A 17545-nucleotide genomic window follows, 5' to 3' on the forward strand; every position below is an offset into this window, starting at 1 on the left:
GTTACATTACAAGCATACATCATCATGAGTATCGTCATCCCCCTCCTCCCTACCACCAAACAATCAGTTATTACATTGCGCCCCGTCTGTCATATTGATCTCCGTATACACTAAATGGTCCTGGTTAATAAAGCCCGTAGCAGTTCCCTTGTTACAATCGGGCGCTTCCTGGCCAAAGCAGCGGTACGTTGTCCCCGCACTCTGAGTACCTAGAATGGGTGCAGTGTCTTGCTCATAGATCTCAGTGCGTGTATGCACGAAACCCATGGGGGTGAGCGGTAATCCGGGTACGCCGTCTATGCGATGCGTGATGCGGATGAGAGTGCCGAGTTGGGTGTCGCTCGCGCCAGATAGCTTGTCAGTGTAGTCGGCGTACTGTTGGTTGCCGACGCGCAGGGAGCCCATGGTGTATGCGATCTTGATTGGTACGCCGTTGGCTTTGAGGTCCGTGTAGGCGATACTTGCCAGACCACCTCCTAGACTGTGACCAGTGATGATGGTGGAGTAGGACGGCTTCTCAGCACGTAGTTCCGCGAGAGCCTGAATGACACCAGCCTGGACGGATCGCCAACCTTTCAAAACACCTCCATGGACTTGGCAGCCGGTGCATCCTGGTGCGGAATCAAAAGGCATGAAGAAGAAGTTGAAGTCTGTCCCGAAATCCTGGAGTGAAGATGAGCCAGCGAAGGAGACGATGAATTCTTTGGCGGCGTCATCTTGGAAGACGGCGACTTGGGTGTCGTTTACGATATCGGACACGACTTTTCGGACTAGTTTTGAGCCAAAGGGAGGGCTTTTGCATGTTCCGAAGCCGTAGACGAAGGTGGCGAGGGAGGCGACGGCGTATCTGGTGTATCGTTGTAGGACTGGGTAGAACTCTGGCTGAACTGGTGGGAGTAAGCAAGCGATCATGTCGGATACAGTTGGTATATCGTACTGAGTTCTTTGGGTTTTGTCTGCCTGTTGGCAAGTTCCCGGATGTCAGTTGGGGCAGCCTCAACGAAGGGTGCGGCGAGAGCGGCAACGGCAAAGGTGGAGAGCTTCATGATGATGAGATGTCTTGATCCTCAACAACAACTCTCTCATCAAAGCGACAACGCATTATATACATACAGGACCCTGCCACTGACTCCACTCCACTCCCTAAACGCTTCCACCATTCCAAGGCACCGTAGCACACCTCTCGGAACCAGCCATCCTGAGTCGTTCAAGCATCGCTTCGTGCAGATCGCAAGCTACCAGCTGTCAGGTACGCCGCACGACTCGGTCTCACAAGCTCCAACCCCGAACTCATCATCCTCCTAAAAGGTTGAAGGTGGAGTCCAGTGGCGCAAACTAATCGCCGTGACAGGCTCGGACCTGCGCCCTGAGGTGTTCAGGGCACGTAGCGCCTGACCGATCGCCATGTTCGCACTTTGTTTTGCCGCTACGCCGACGTGTTAGTGTATCGAAAACCACAATATACACTTCGGCAACTTCGCTTTCGCTTTCACGCACGTGTGTGCTGCTGTGTGGTAAGCGGGAACGACCGGCTGCGCGTGCGTGTTGTGGAGATGGTATGTATGTATGGGGGATCGCGGCAGGCTTCGTGGTGATCGACCCCGCACTGGTTTTCTCCGCTGTCTGCCGTCGCGTCGACTTGCCGTTGATACCTACCTAGGTAACTTTCGCTTCACATGATTGCGACTGTACGACCGCATGGTACTGGATACGGTGAAGACGCAAGTTCCGAATGTACCTGTCCAGTAACCCGCAGACACGTGCGAGGCGATTGGCATCAATCTAGGAACCATACTTGAACCGGATGCGACGCGACTTCTGCATTCGACCCAACGGCGTGAAGCTAGAGGTTAAAGAGGACCTCTCTCCGCAAGCCTAGAGCTACCTAGGTATACAGCAGATACTACCCAGCGCCCGGATATGTAGAATGTAATCATACTCGACGTCGAAGCCTAGCAGGTCGAGGATTACAAATGTCATCGGAGGCTTCTCCTCCGTCTGACGGGTACCTAGGCAGCGTCATCCATGAAATTGAGAAAAGGATTTGATACCTCGGCCTCCACGGCATTCGACAATGGGAAGTACCGCAACGGCTCGTTCGTTGTCTGACTCGGGTTTTGCATGTTGCCATACCATCGTCTGTCCCTGCGCAGCAGCTCGCCGACAGCCGGGCGACCTCAGCGACACTCCTCTCTATCCCAACAACAATGACCTCACACATCGAATTTTCCATCATTTACACACCATTCAACGGTTCGGAGGAAACCCTAGCTACCGTCACTATCGAACCACCCATATAAGGTTACACACAAGGTTTGCTGACACCCGCTCAGCGTTTCAGCACCTCACAACTGTGACAAACACGTCATTCTCATTGCGTTTACATCCAGCTCTCGCATGTCATCGGCGGAGAGACTTTCTAACTGTATACCAGACATCGTCATGTGGGTGTCCCCGAAATAATGCGTTCACCATGGCGTGGTGGATCAAGAGAATATTGGAGAAAGTTTCGGACAGAGTGGATGATTGGGTTACGTTTGGCAGGAGCGGAGAGTGACTACATAGAGCAGACAACAAGAGACTTTAATTACCTATCCTGCGCAGTAAGGTACAAGTTCAACGATGAGCGCTGTAAGAAAGACTAGGCTACTGTCTGCATCGAAGGAGCATATGCCTCTTTGGTGTGGGATCAAATCCTGGAACTGTTGGGAGACCCTCACATCCGCCTAATAGATACCGCTTTTATCTCTAACCCTTCACATACGACCATAGGACATTGAGAATTAGGCTTCCCGTCCGCTCAGCCATATACAAGCAATGTACCGGCGGATTAGTAGTTAGGTGGGTGACCACTAGCGAATCCCCGCTGTTGTATGTTTTCGCTGTTTTTTGCCCCTTTTTTTGCTCCAAATCCGACCGCAGGAGACGAAGCTTTAGCCGTGGAAGAAGATGTATGTGACATGACATGCTCCGGTTCTGACACGCGATCTGTCTTACAGGCGAGTGTGCCTTGCATTTTTGCCACTAGCTACCTGTAGCTGCGTTTCCCTCCTCTGCGTCTGTGCCGAATACGTGTGCCATCTCCTCTACACATTCCCAAAACCCTTCGAATTCCGAATCGCCAACCCCAACTTCCTCTCCAACAATCCCTTGTCGCCATAGTCCGGCAAATATAGCTTCCCAAAACACGTGCTACTACTCGGCAAGCTCCCCGGGCTTCCCATGATCCTAACAATGTGAAACGTGATACTCTCGTAGCCCGTAACAGGGACACGGTCACTTGCAGTAACAAACTCGAGGAGAAGGCGTAATTCTTCTTGGCTGTACCCCTCGACCACATCCCAGAAGTTGCGGATATTGGAATGTGTGGCTGTGTAGCCGTCTTCGTATTTCGCGCAGCGTTTCAAGTCGGGGATGGAGATGTGTTGTGTGCCTTCGATGAGGTGGCGGAGGGACTGTGGGGTGAAGAGTTGGAGGCTCTTTGGGTGGATGCAGGTGAGGAAGCCGTGCAGGAAAGGGATGAGGTTTGGGGCGACGGAACTGTATGTCAGGGCGCGGACGTAGTCTTTGACATACTGTAGACGATTTTCGTTGGTGACCAGACCGGGTTCTTCGAGAGGGGAGTTTGATTCAGCGAGGGCAGGGAAGTTATCACCTAGGTTTTGGTCGACTGGCTGGCCGAAAGCTTCGTAGCTGAACACGTACTCGCGCATGAAGACGTCGCTGACGTCGCCGTCGCTCCAGGATAGGAGGGTGCGGAAACTTTCTGCTAGGCTGGGCCAGCCGTCGCTGATGTAGTCGATGGGGTCGTAGTCAGCTGGACCTTCGACGCGCGGGTTTCCGATGGTTTGCAGATACTCGTAGAAGGCGAGGGGAAAGGTGACGGGTAGGGTGATGCCGTTGTAGACGGCAAGACTGAATAGTATACCGAGCATCTGGAACTTCCAGGGAGGTTCGAAGCTGCCTGGCTGGAACCACGTCATGTGCGTCTGTGGATCGATCGTGAACATGCCTGGTAAAATTAGTTGGGGAGGTTTCGCAATGGTATAGTAAGGCTCACCATTCTCCGGCCTGAATGCCTCACTCAGAACGACGCGGAAGAATTCGTACGTCACGCCGCCGTGATCCGCACCAACTTCTCCTTCATTGTGACCCATCTTGACCTTGAGCGGTTTCAGCAACATCCTCTTGTCCATACCCCACAGCTGATCAAGTGTGTCTTTCAAAGGTTCTTCGCGACTGACATCCAACACTAGGTATTCACTCAGGGTAGTCTTCATCTTCCTCTTAATAATCCACCAATAAGGCTCTTTGAGGAACATCTCCAGCGACTTCTGCATTTGGTGGGTGCGCATAGTATGGTCGTACTGCTTCATCATCTCAGTGAAGTTGATGGTACGGAAGTACGCTACGAGATGCTGCGCGGAGAAGAGGCATGGGTATTCGAAAACGTGTAGAGTATTGGGGTGATGCTCCCATGTGAGGTAGTTGACAGGCTCGTTTACTGTGTCAATGCGCTCATCGAGTATCGGCATTTCGAACATGTTCGAGTGTAAGTGTAGAGCTTGCCGCTTCGAGTCTGGAAACGTTAGCTTAGTTATAGTAGAAACATCCTGTATGCTTACGGAGTTTGTCGAGAACCATCACGGCTGTGCCAACGCTGCTCCATTTGTTGATTTCAGCCTTGCTGTCCCATTTCTTGACGATGATAGTCCTCAGCCACTCCATGAAAGTAGCTGTCACAGTCCACCCTGGATCTCCGTCGCGGTCATAGCTCGAGTTCAGCTTCATCTTAGCCGCCATACTGACGCGCTCCACCACCTCCAGATGTTGCATAATCACATCCACAAGCCCGACAGAAGGTGTAACCTGTTCTGACTCATCCCGGTTCGTCTCTGCGACGTCTAAACTGGCGAGTATATGTTCGAAACAAGTCCGCGTTCCGATAGCCCGAAGTAAACGATCGGCAAGACGCACTGCCGGTTCGTACTCCAACTCGTCAATGATGTCCATGTAGGGATGCGCAAAGGCGTCGGTATTGGGAGTACTAGTGGGCACCATCACACCCCAAGATCGAAGCTTCCGTATTTGGGCCCATGTGTGCGGCCATCCAAGCGGTACCAGGGAGGTGAGTGCGTGTATGCATATCATAACGATGTGAGCGGCTTCATGGGTGTCGAGATAGCGCGAGGCACCTTGATGACCACTGGAGGACGGGTCGGGAGGACTGTTATTGGAAGCGCCCTTTCTTGATGGCCTCAGACGGGGACTCTTCTGAACGTCGAGTTCAGGTGGAGAGACGAACAAAGCGTCCAGTGCGAGCCATAGGCTATCGAAGATGAGCGCACCGTTGCGATGGTTCCAATCTCTAAAAGAGTTCGCTAAGCGTGATGAGTCGAGATGAGATAAGGGTGAGTCTTTGAAGTCTTGGTTGGTATCATGGAATGATGCAAGTAGCTTTTCTGGGCCACTCAAGGTATAGAACAGAGATCGGTTGACGAGGGGTTTTGTACGTCGCGTACGTCGCCGACGATCAAAGTCGACAACGTAATTGAAGTCTGTAGTGTGGCTCTTGCCGTAGCGATGGACGTCGTCTTTGAGCTCATCGAGGACATTGCAATTCAATGTTGGGATAACGGGTACATCGGATGATGAATGTTCCTCAACAAGGGTGTTCTTAGGTAGTTCGGTTGCTGCTGATGATGGCTTCGCGCGGGGCGCAGCAGCCGGGTATGTCCCACCGATAGTGAAGCTTTTCTTTCCTGTTTTCGAGATTGATAGCATCGCTAGATCTGATGCACCATCCACGGCAGTAGGATATGCTGCTGAAGGAGGATGTCTTTGAGTCGTGCCGTTCGAGGGATGGTAGGGTATCCTGTGGACATGGTGCCCGTTAGTCAGGACCTCAGCGCCAGCGTTGTCTGGCTGTGCACTGTCACGAGTGGCGGCTGATAGATGTGAATGCTGACGAACGATACGCGAGTTTTCATTCGAACGTGATGTGTTCGAATCGTTTGTACCAAGCGTTGGCCTGGTGCTTGGATCCGCATGACGCCCATCGGTCTGGGAAGCGAGTGTAGCGAATGTTTGAGTAGAACGAGCGTCATGTGCAGGAGTATGCTCGGATTTGCGAAGTGAAGCAAGGACAGAAGCAGGTGTGGGTATTTGCGTGGTATAAGAGTATATCATAGTCAAGCTGTCGTACAAGTTCTGACTAAGAGCCTTTGGGTCTTTTCTAGCTTGCTGCCGTTGCTTGAGGGCATTGATCAAGTCGCCGTCCAGCTCTTGTTGACCACTATCTCCCGCACGACGTTGCCTACGCTGTTGTGCCAGCTGCCATACCGAAGGATAGACAATATAGTCCTCGGCGGAGTCAATCCTAGCATGCTGGGCGCGGCTATCCGTACTCTCGAACGAGTCAGGCGCGAGCTTGAGCTCGTGGGGGCATAGGCCGCGGTTCGGGTTGTCTTGACCGGCGAGGTAATGGGCTAGGGCGGTGGCCGTGAGCAATGTAGGTGGACGGTGTGGTCTGGACGCGATGCGCTTGCCGGATGAGAGGCACGTGGGGGTATCGCAGTAGGCACTTTTACAGCCATGTAGGATCTGGGATAGGTAGCTAGTTAACAGTCAGCATTCGCTCCGAAAATGAGAGTGAGTGATGGGCGCACTGTCGGACAAGATGCTGGAAGCGGCGCTGTCGTTCTGTCTGTGAGCATTCCAGGACGCGTTTGGTGTCTTGTACGTCTATCACATCTTTCCTACGGGAGCGGTTCGAGGCACGTGATGGCCGTGTCGATGGTCCAGCCGCTGCAGAAGCCGATGGGGTTTGGTTGGTGGCATTGTACGGAGCATCGCGAGGGTGCTCAGGCCCGTCTGACGTGCTCATATCATCGATGACGATGTCGTTGTAAGAGAGAGTGGCGGCTAGAGATGCGGTCTGGTATTGTATGTGCGAGTGTCATGGTATCACATAGTCGCTCCCATATAGACAGATACACGAGTGTAGGGCTGAGGTAGTGGCCGAGGGGTGCTCTTGCCCTGCGGCTCTAATCCGCTGCAGGGATGGCAGGTGCCAGTGGCTTGGCGCAACGCCTGCCGATTGATGTCATGCCTGTGCGCTTCAATATTCGCCCCAAGTCGGCCTTTTGCGCAATTCACCATCTTCGCCGTGCGCTGCACTGCTGATAAGACGCAGAATCTGACTCCCGCGCCTTCTCAACTTTGTAATCGCGCTCTGCTCGGCCTAGTCGTTTTTTTGCCCCTCGGCCAGTCATAAAGTCGTGAAATCGTCGGCGCTACCACATCCCACACTCAACCCCACCTACCGCCTATATTTCTACTCCTCCATCCGAGTGCAACCACACCGTCAAGCCCGACTACACTCGCAAAGATGGCGTCGCAAGTTCCTTCCCAGGCTAACATCCAGTCTACGCATCCCTTCACTTGCAACACATGCCAGGTCGCCTTCCGATCGAGCGAGTTGCAGCGGGCGCACATGCAGACCGACTGGCATCGCTACAACCTCAAGCGTCGCGTGGCCTCGCTCCCACCGCTATCCTCGGAGATCTTCACCGAGAAGGTTCTTGCGAACAAGGCCACCGCTGCCGCCACTGCCGCCAAGGCGTCGTTTGAGAAACTGTGCACCCCATGCCAGAAGACGTACTTCAGCGAAAATGCGTACAACAACCACCTCAACAGCTCCAAGCACCGCATCAACATGGCCAAGTCGGGCAGAGGCGCGCAACTAGACGATGCCGCCTCGGTGACGGGCTCCATGGTCAGCTCTGCCTTCTCGCTGGGAGAGTCCATGGCTGAATCGGAAGCCACCACCGTCAACGGGGACAAGGACGTTGCAGATGTCGCCGAAGGTCTGCAAAACGCGAGCCTCGAGGGCGAGGACGCAGCTGAGAACGAGTCCACCGCCGCCGAAGACGACAAAAGCTCCGTCGCCGCATCGACCAAGCCTGCCACCGATCCCCTCCTCGACTGCCTATTCTGCAACTACAAGTCGCCCAACTTCCAGCTCAACATCACCCACATGGGACGATACCACGGCATGTTCATACCCGAGAAGGAATTCCTCGCTCAACCCGAGGAGCTTATCAAGCATCTCCACGAGAAGGTTCACGCTTACCACGAGTGCCTGAAATGCCACAAGACTCTTCACACCGCCTCTGGCATTCAAACGCATATGCGCGACCGCGGCCACTGCATGATTGCTTTCGACTCGGATATCGAGCTGGTCGAGATTGGCGAGTTCTACGACTTCCGGAGCTCTTACCCTGACGCTGCCGACTTCGACGAGATGGCAGAGGAGGCTGAAGATTCAGACGATTCATCATCTACAACAGGAGGCGGAATCAAGCTCGGTGCCAGGCGCGAGACCAAGACTACCACAGAAGATGACGCAGCCATGTCGAGCAACGCCGAGGAGGACGCAGGTTGGGAGACCGACAGCACCGTCTCGAGTGTACCGACCGATGAAATCACAGCCGTACCCATCGACCGCAGCCACCGCCACAAGTCACTCAACAAGTCGAAGCACCACAACCACGCCGACCCCCGCCCACACCGCGCTGCTGACGGCTTCCACTCCCACGCGCACCACACTCCCCAAGCCGTCTACCACGACGAATACGAGCTGCACCTCCCATCCGGTCGCACCGCTGGTCACCGCTCACTAAACAAGTACTACCGCCAGAACCTGCGCAACTACCCCGGCGTCGCCGAGCGCATGGAGGAAGCCCAACGCGCCCGCATACCCGGTGCCATCACCGCCGGCGACGAAGACGAAGAGGACCAGGACGGCGACGTCACCATGGACGGCGAGGAAGGCGACGAGGGCAGCCAACTCCAAGTCCGCGGTCGCGGCCACGACAAGGACCGCCAGCTCCTGTCCCGCGCCAACGGCGGGCGGGGTATGGTCGGTGTCACCGACGCCAAGAAGAAGGAGATCCAGGCTGTCGAGAAGCGCGATAGGAGGAAGGAGCAAGCTGCTCGCAGCCGCTACCAGGCTAATGTTGAGAAGGCGCAGAACTCGCAGAAGCATTTCCGCGATCCCCTCTTGCAGTAGTTGGATGGATTTCCCGTTTGTGGGCGGATTGGCGGTTGCTTTTGGGTTCTTTTCTTTCTTTTATCCGAGTGTCTTTTTAACGAAACTTTTATGAGCATGCGTGGGCGTTTTGCGTGCAGACAAAAGGCATTACACCTAGTGACTAGAATGTCGCAGATTCTGTGATACACTTTGGAATATGGATTACATTACAGAAAAGACCGAGGTGGCTGCATGTTCTCTGATTCTATCGTGATGGGACGTTGTTCATATGCTACGGATGTTTGACACTAATACATCGACTTCATATCCATGACATTATCCTACGTTTCCCTACATACCAACATCCACCATGTCACATCCGCCAACCTTTTATCCCACATCCAAACCACATCCAAACCATCCAACCACATCCCCAATCTTTTCCCAAAACCACACTCCCTCACCGTCCTTCCCTGTCTTCACTCTCCCCCCTCAACCCCGCAGCATGCACCTGCCTCCTAATATCAAACAACGCATCATCAATCTCCCTCTCCTCCTCGCGCCCTAGAACCAGACTCGGAGTGCGGAAAAGATATTCCTTGAGGCTCTTGAGTTGGTTGATGATGCTGCGGGGGGTGAGAATGACGCGTTCGGCGAAAGAACGGGTAGGCGTATCGGTGCCTGTTGCTGATTGTACAGGTGGGGGTTGGGGTTGTTGATGGGACTGGGAGTGAGAAGGCTCGAGCCCGACGTTGTGCTCATCTTGAAGCTCCACCACACTCCCCCCTCCCTCCACCACATCCCCATCCCCATCCCCATCCCCATCCCCATCCCTTCCAACTCCATCCATCTTCCCCGACCCAGAAGACCTCGGCCTCGGACTAACCTGCACATGACTCAACCTCTTACTCCCACTACTTCCCGGCGTCGACCTCTTCGCTTCACTGACATCCTGATCCGCATTCTGCCTCGCTCGCTTAGGCGCTGGAGTTTCATCCACAGTGATATCCTGCGTGTTTTCGACGTGAGAGAGGAGGGATTGGGAGCGGCGGAGGTTTTGCTTCCGAGTTGTTGATGCGGGGACGGGGATGGGGGGTTCGGTGGTGGTAGTGGTAGTGGTAGTGGTGGTAGGGTGAGTAGATTTACGTTTCTTGCCTCGTGGGTTGGAAGTTGGGACTGGGGCGGCGACGGTGATGTTGTCGAGGATGTCTGTCTCGGAGGGCTGGGATGATTCGGGCTCTGGTTCTGATACCGGGGCGGGAGCGGTAGCTGGGGCAGGCGCAGGACTCTCTTGCGTCTGTTTCTTGCCGTTCTTCTTGTTCTTTGCGGGTGTGCGTCTGGGTTTCTTTCCACTTGGGGGTCGGGAGGGGCTTCCCATGGAGTGGCGGGAGGAACTACGCAGGGAGTACGGTGTTCCTTTTGCGGAACTGTTGTCGAAAGAGTCGCCTACTCGGCTCGTGCTGCTTGTATTGGCTTGGGAGCTCTTTCGCGGAGATCGGCGGGCAGGGCCGCGAGTTGGCGTTTGTGACTCGTCTACTTCGGTGTCGCTACCAGCTTGGTCCTCCAACATTGATGACTGTGGATGTGATGCGGCATCGACGTATTCGGGATTAGAATCTGATTGTGCGGACTCTGTTGCTTCCGCAGGAGCATCATGTACTTGCATATCAGCGTCGATCTGGGCTGTGAGTTGCAGGTCTATGGTGGAGCTTGGTACGTCTGACATGACAGTGTCTGAAGGGAGTTCAGCGTCCATTTGTGTGTTGTCGTGGAGAGCAACAGCATCAAGCAGTGCTTCCTCATCGATTGTCGTTCCTTCATCAAAGGAAACCGAGACTGAGCTTTCTGGTTGACGGTACTCAAAGCTGGATCCTACGAGAACATCAGGCTCGCTTTGCTTGGTGTTAGATCTGTCATCCTTGTTGAACTGAGGCGGCGAAGAGTTCAGATCATCGTTCGCAAACTGTATGCTCCGCACGGCCGTCGGTGTTGCAATGTCCGTGTCCTCGCTCACAATATGACGAGTATTCTTGCGGGAATGTGGAGTTGGCGACGATCCAAGGTAGCCGTCCATAGGACCCATGGCTGCGAGAGCCCTTAGTGGAGTTGCCCGGGAGGCGGTGTCTGGCAGGTCATCTGCAGTCAACGCATCTGAGTGTATCTCCATCGGCGATCGCACATCCTCTGGCTGTGGCGAGACAGCGCCCATTTTAGCGAAAATACCGCTGCTGAGTCTTTGACGATCGATCATCTCCTTTTGTCGATCAGTCAATACCTGGGATTCCTGCTGGAACGGATTCGATGGCGAGGAGACGATAGGCTCGAATTTGATCTGAGAGTCGTCGTGGCGGAGACGAATCTTCGGGGTTTGTCGCGAGGGCACTCTCCTGGTGGCTGAGGTGGGTACTGCCGGAGACCGAGACTTGGATCTCCGCGACGCTTTGGAGATCTTGAAGGGCGAGGCCTTTGCTCGCGGGCTCTTGAATGCACGTTTGACTTCGTCTGCGCTCGTATCGGAGTCGTAGAACGAGAGCTTGTTCTCCTGTTTTGACATTAGTAGCGTTTCGGAGATACTGATATACGCACTTACAGCATCGTCTTCCCGGACTTCCAGTGAAGGAAGAGAAAGCTCGACACTGTTCCGTAATTGGCGCAGAGCCTGCTCAAGTCGAGTAGGGTATCGCAAGCTATCCTCTTTTCCAAAGGTGGCATTCCAGGTCGCAATAGAGATGTTGACGATACTTCGGCGTCTGCTTAGGAAGCCTGCGGTCACCAACGCTTGTAGATGAAGCAGCGTTTGGCTGTCCTTGCGCGGTAACCGCTCTACAGCTTTGTTGACTTCCTCCCACATGTTGATGACCTGGAAATGGTTAGTGACTGCTGAAGCTTTCGGATAACGGTGAACATACCTCACGATGCAAGCTCTTCAGTGGCTCTTCCCTGCTCTGCATCTTCTTCTCCGGGTCTTCCACCCAAATCTGGATCGCATCTTGTATCTTGCGTAGATACCCAGCGAGATGAGACGTCGAGCAGTGTTGAACCGAGGTGCTCAGCGCAGAAAGAAAGCCTTTGGTAGGCTCTACATCGTCTTTATCAAGATTCCTGTAAGCAGCTGACCCAACGGAAGTGATGGCTCCGTAAAGATGGACATAAGGGTCGATGTCATGGGACCTTGCAGCTGTGTTTGAAGGCCAAAGATTCTGCCGACCTTGATCCATCACTTTGCGGCTCATCTGCTTTGGTAGGTTGCGGAGAAGAATGCTGGCGTATGCCAGACAGGAAGCTTTGTCTTCGTCAGGTGTGCGCTTCAGGACTTGCTCAGAGACCTTTTCAATAACAGCGAGTGCAAGTGCACCTTCTCCTGCTTCTCGTCGGACGGTACCAACCAAAGTCGACAGAATCTGCTGCCCGACAGGCTTGTCTAGCAAGTAGGCAGAACCCAGACTGAGGATTTCGACCACAATTTCGTACTCTTTGCCCAATGAGCGAGCACTGCGGTCACCTGAAGGGGCTGTTTGATCTTGCAACATGGTATCGAGCAAGGTCACAATCCGCGTCCAGAACTCTGATGCCACTGCACCCTTCAGTGAGCCATCCACCGTCGCGGCACAATCCCGAAGAAGCTCCAACTTGCTCAACCGAGTGTTTTGGGCAGCAAAACAGGGCTCGATGATGACGTCCATGGCGCGGAGTCGAACAGGATCAGCTAGCTTTCCTTCTGATTGTGTGACGAGAAGATCCAGTAGGAAGAGAAGCGGGGACGATCGGGTGCCTTGGTGCCGTGATCGATGTGATGGTGTCGATGCGACTTCGATCTCGTTGTCGGCGTTGCGTGTGAGACATTTGTCTGCGAACTGAAAAGCGCCCATCTTCTGCACAACAGTCTCAATCAGGAAGCAGAACTTGGTTGCCCAAAGATCCTCCCTCTTCTGTTCTACCGCAATGTTGTCCGTGTGGCTGTCCCAGATCCGACGCAGCAGGTTGATGATATGTGCCATGGCATCTTTGGTTTCTGTGGACGCCATGATCTCCTTACTGCTTGCTTCCACCAAAGAGTTGATGACTGCTGTCCACATCGTCTGAAACGGTTCATCTTCCTGGTCTTTGCTTTCGGTCTTGAGTGCAGCCTCTAGAATATCCTCAACAAATTCCAGTACAAGAGCAATCGACTTGCGTACCCACTTAGGATCGACTAGAGGTAGCTCGCCTCGCTGGATCATGGCATGTGGCCGAAGATCTAGCGCCCGATTCTCGTTCCAAGGTTTTCGAGAGCCATCCAAGAGAGCAGATACAATTCGGCATGGTATGGCGTGCTGCGGAGCAGACTTTGCGATTATTGGACTCCAGAGGCCAGCTATGAAGTCAGTCCAATGTCCGTCGAATTGTTCAAAAGAGGCTGCTGGTCGAAATGCATAATACAGCATTGTGAAGTATGCGGATGAAACAGCATCGCGCTCGGCTTTCTTTACTGGGGTCTTCCGTTGCAGTGCATGTACCGAGATTTTAACGAACATCCCCGACCAGGCTTTGACTTTCTTTTCTTCGGGTAGGTTCATGAAGTTAACAGAGTATGCCAGGAAGGCAACGGCGACATTGGAGTATAATCGGACTTGGTCGTTGTCCGATGACAGACACTTGTTAATGAGGACCAGCCAATCCTTCAAGCCTGCAAACGCGTCAAGCGAGTCTTTGAGTAGACCTGTGACAGCAGCCACAATCTGTGGCACCAAGACGGCGTAATCACCACCGAGCATACGATCCAGTTCACCTGCGAAAACGCTAGCAATGGTGCCGCCGTCGCTCTTGACCCGGTTCAGAACAGACAAGACCGATTTGGCGACATGTCGGTCATGGCCAATGGTCTTCGCAGCCGTTACTGCAGTGTCCAGTGCGCTTTGGCTGATATCCTTCTGAACCGACACCAGAGCTTTGAGGGTATGCGTGAACCATCGTTCAGTATGCCTGATCATAACGTCCGGGCGTTGCTGAAGCAGCTTCCTGTATATCCGGACCCTGTATGCCTGTACCGCGTGGCCCGATGTTCGCTCGTGGATGGTGTCTAGTGCCTCGAGCACCTTCTCGACGCGTGTCGCAGTCATGGTCTTCGGCCGGAAACTTTGCTGCATCAGGACAGCCAGGTGTGTGTTGACGGTGGTCTTGGGCATGGAGCTATCGGAAGCTACGCGGATGATGCGGTCGATGATGAAGGAGCAGAAGTCTTCGTCCATGGCGGATATCAAGTCTGTGATGCGGAACAGAGCCATGAGCAGCTTCATCGCCTGTCCAATGAGCTGTGAGTCCAGTCCTGTCCCACCCACGCCTGCAGCTGTTATGTCGCGCCGTATGAATTGGGTCAACAGAGACATCTTCTGCTTCAGCGCCTGGGGGTCGGGTATCTTGTCGTATGCCTGCATTGTCCTCTGCAAAGAACCGTATGCATCTAACCGCGTTCCGCGCTCGGAAGAAGCGAGCAGCTTCACTATCGCGTCCAGCATTTCGGCGAATGACTTGTAGTTGAGCGGGTTGGCAGCGTCTTCTGCGGGAGGTGTCTGCGTGCCGTCGGAGGGCTTCAGGATCGACTTGAGCGGCTTCGTGAGGCGGTTCTGGGGGAGGGGCTTCAGCGGTGAGCTACGCGTGGGTGTCCAGGACTGCGCGACTGCCTTGTTGGTGGGTATGTCGCATAGCTGCAGCTCGAAGTTGACTCTCTTCCGTGCGCTTGCAGAACTCGAGGGTATGTCGATGTCGGACGACGGCGATTGCTCTGGCGTGTTGGGCACTCTCTTCGCTGCTCGGAGCCTGGGCGGGATTGGCTTCTCGCCAAAGGGGTCTTGGAGGAATTGCACCGTCTCGTCGGCGGCTGTGTCTTCTTGGTCTTTGGGTGGAGTCGGAGGGCGCACGGAGAGAGATTCGAATTTGGACGACACCATGGCTATGCTGGGAACCGCTAGCAAGAAAAGAGAACAAAAGCACGAGAAGACGCTGGCATCGCTCTGGTATGCGTGAGTGAATGTGCAGAGCGTGTGGAGGTGATCGACTACCCCGGTCTAGAAGTCAAAGGTTGGTGTTGGCGACGCGTCTAGCGCGACGCTCCTCGTGCGCGTAAAGTGCTAACCTTAACCGCCATTCACTGGACGACGGGCACTCGAGCCAGCTCCCGCCCCCTGCGTCCGAAACATGTTTTGTTGTGCCAGTCTGATGGCAAGCAGTCCTCCAGCGCATATTGTCATATTCTCTGGTATGATGAGAACGAAGCAAAGAATCCACGTATACCGTGTTTGAATGTTGCTTCTATGACATGATGCTGCAACCATATGTAAAGGCATCACACCAGATGAAATGATGTCTGTTCTAAAAACGATAAACGATCAAGGCATCCGTGAACAGACTATGGCTACTTGCTTTATGGCACCTGCTATGGTTCATTGCTTGTTAATGCGGACCCTGGAATGCGACAGTCGATGTAGGTCCCACAATAGTGGGGCTTTCCGAGCGCGAGCTTCCACCCCGAGTGACGTGATGCGCTCTGAACGTGCCCTGCAACGCAACCGCCATGTTGTCGCAAAGAACGGGTAGAGGTCAGTACTACTGCGCAGGACTACCTTCCACGTGACCCCATTACTAACAGTGTCACAGCAAAGCTCGACGACGTCACTAGAATACTCTCCGAGTTGAAAGCCGACCTGGACGCGAAGAAGCTGTCTACTCAGCGCATGTCTCCTACCCTAGACACGCATGCGTTGCGCTGACTGGATTGATAGAAAAGCAACAGTTACTCGAACAGCTTAAAGTCTACGGCCGATCAGTCGAAAACTCCGATCCTATATTCACAGAAGATGTACGCTACACTTCGCGCGGAGCGATGGGAACGGCATAGTGACCGTTACAGGGCCTTCGGACACTAGGACGCCATGCATTTGACGGCGAGACCACTGTCGCATCACAAGAGGCTCTGCGGTGTATAGCCAACGCCCTTCTCCTCCAACCCAAGACGCGCCAGATACTCGTCGATCTAGGCCATGGCCCACACGCAGCGGAAAAGCTGAAGGTACGCAGACGTCCAAGTAGTATACACAGCTCCATGCTAAAACCTCCCAGAGCTCCAGCATCGACAACGAGTTCCTCGCCTCCCGCATCCTCTTCCTCACAACCTACGACACAACCCTCGACTACACGCAACTCGTCCGCTCCAACGACCTAGCCTCCAGCATCAACGCCGCCATAACGCGCCATGCTGCGCGATACTCCAAGACCGCACCAGCAGGCGCAAAAGGACACAACCAACCCATGGAACTCATGGCCCTCGCCGAAACCCTCAAGCTCGTCTTCAACATAATCCACTTCCACACCGACCTCAGCCCCCACTTCACCCCCTCCATACCCTGCGTCTTCAAGATCCTCGTCCGGCGCGGCGTAACCGAACCACCATTAACGGTTCCAGCCCGCGAACTCGTCAACGTGCTCCTGCACCTCGATCTAGAGTGCGAAGAAGGCAAAAAGGCGGTCTTCCCGTCTTTCGAACCAAGAACAAACGCAAGACACCTGATCTGCATCCTCTCCCGCGCCCTGATCGCGTACCCACCCAAAGAACTCGACGACGCTGTCGCCCCCGTGCTAACGCTCATCCGCCGTATCTACGAGTTCGCACCTGAAGATGTAAAGAAGACGATGGAGGAGATGCTCCTTCCTACAACCGAAGAACGCGATAAGCCGCTCGGCAAATCAAACACCCTCTCCTCGCGGCTGCTCAACCTCTCCACCTCCGCCCTGACACCCGCACTCCGCGGATCGATCTCCTCGATGCTCTTTGAGCTCTCGCATAAAGACCCAGCGACGTTTGTTCACAATGTGGGATACGGGTATGCGTCGGGTTTCCTCATGTCGAACAATATAAGCATGCCGGAGGACTTGGTGAAGGCGAATGCGCCGGCGGGTGACGCAGAGGGTATACCTGTGAACCCTATCACAGGACAGAGGTTGGATAAGGAGGAGCAGGTGGAGATGGAACCTATGTCACAGGAGGAGAAGGAGAGGGAGGCTGAGAGGTTGTTTGTGCTGTTTGAGAGGTTGAAAGCGACGGGTGTGATGGATGTGCAGAATCCGGTTGAGGAGGCGTATCGCTCTGGGAGGATTCAGGAGTTGCCGGATGATGAGTCGGATTGAATCCGGGCTGGGCTGTACACGGTCAATAGAGCAAACCACATTATTACCCATCTGAGTTGGACTGACATAGTGATAGACTATGGATTGATGATATGGAAAGATAAGTATAAGGTCTCTGCCACACATGCGCCAAGTTACCCGGTTTCCTTGACTCCGCCTTTTTTCTGATATAATATGTCGAGATCACCCAGCAAGATATGAAATATTGCTCCAACGCCGTGGAAATGCCGTCGTAGAACGATAAGAAAAGTTAGGGTATATCGCGACCTGAATATGTATCGACCGATGAAATGTGGTTCTTGGTACAAGTAACGCCTCCTGAGAAGTCGTTTAGAGATATATGTCATAAAT

The 17545-nt window shown here is 53.9% G+C and overlaps 5 protein-coding genes across 5 annotated transcripts; 2 read left to right on the forward strand and 3 right to left on the reverse strand.

The window, feature by feature from the left end:
• Positions 1–63: 63 nt before the first annotated feature.
• On the reverse strand, positions 64–1046 carry J4E84_006872 (uncharacterized protein; the record flags this gene model as incomplete). The annotated part of the gene is made up of 2 exons (XM_049389459.1): positions 64–887; positions 938–1046. 2 exons carry the CDS (start codon positions 1044–1046, stop codon positions 64–66), a joined length of 933 nt encoding a protein of 310 aa, XP_049242652.1.
• Positions 1047–3086: 2040 nt separating this feature from the next.
• J4E84_006873 (uncharacterized protein) lies at positions 3087–6886 on the reverse strand (the record flags this gene model as incomplete). Its single annotated transcript, XM_049389460.1, has 4 exons — positions 3087–4579; positions 4626–5875; positions 6206–6616; positions 6669–6886. The coding sequence occupies 4 exons, from the start codon at positions 6884–6886 to the stop codon at positions 3087–3089; spliced, it is 3372 nt and encodes a 1123-aa protein (XP_049242653.1).
• A 504-nt stretch (positions 6887–7390) lies between these two features.
• J4E84_006874 (uncharacterized protein) lies at positions 7391–9073 on the forward strand (the record flags this gene model as incomplete). The annotated part of the gene is made up of 1 exon (XM_049389461.1): positions 7391–9073. One exon carries the CDS (start codon positions 7391–7393, stop codon positions 9071–9073), a length of 1683 nt encoding a protein of 560 aa, XP_049242654.1.
• Positions 9074–9494: 421 nt separating this feature from the next.
• On the reverse strand, positions 9495–14961 carry J4E84_006875 (uncharacterized protein; the record flags this gene model as incomplete). The annotated part of the gene is made up of 2 exons (XM_049389462.1): positions 9495–11894; positions 11944–14961. 2 exons carry the CDS (start codon positions 14959–14961, stop codon positions 9495–9497), a joined length of 5418 nt encoding a protein of 1805 aa, XP_049242655.1.
• A 623-nt stretch (positions 14962–15584) lies between these two features.
• Positions 15585–17194, forward strand: J4E84_006876 (uncharacterized protein; the record flags this gene model as incomplete). Its single annotated transcript, XM_049389463.1, has 4 exons — positions 15585–15609; positions 15793–15869; positions 15921–16079; positions 16130–17194. 4 exons carry the CDS (start codon positions 15585–15587, stop codon positions 17192–17194), a joined length of 1326 nt encoding a protein of 441 aa, XP_049242656.1.
• Between the last annotated feature and the right edge of the window lie 351 nt (positions 17195–17545).

Source organism: Alternaria hordeiaustralica, assembly GCF_023758085.1.
Source record: "Alternaria hordeiaustralica strain BMP 2776 chromosome Unknown scaffold_14, whole genome shotgun sequence".
NCBI lineage: Eukaryota > Fungi > Ascomycota > Dothideomycetes > Pleosporales > Pleosporaceae > Alternaria > Alternaria hordeiaustralica.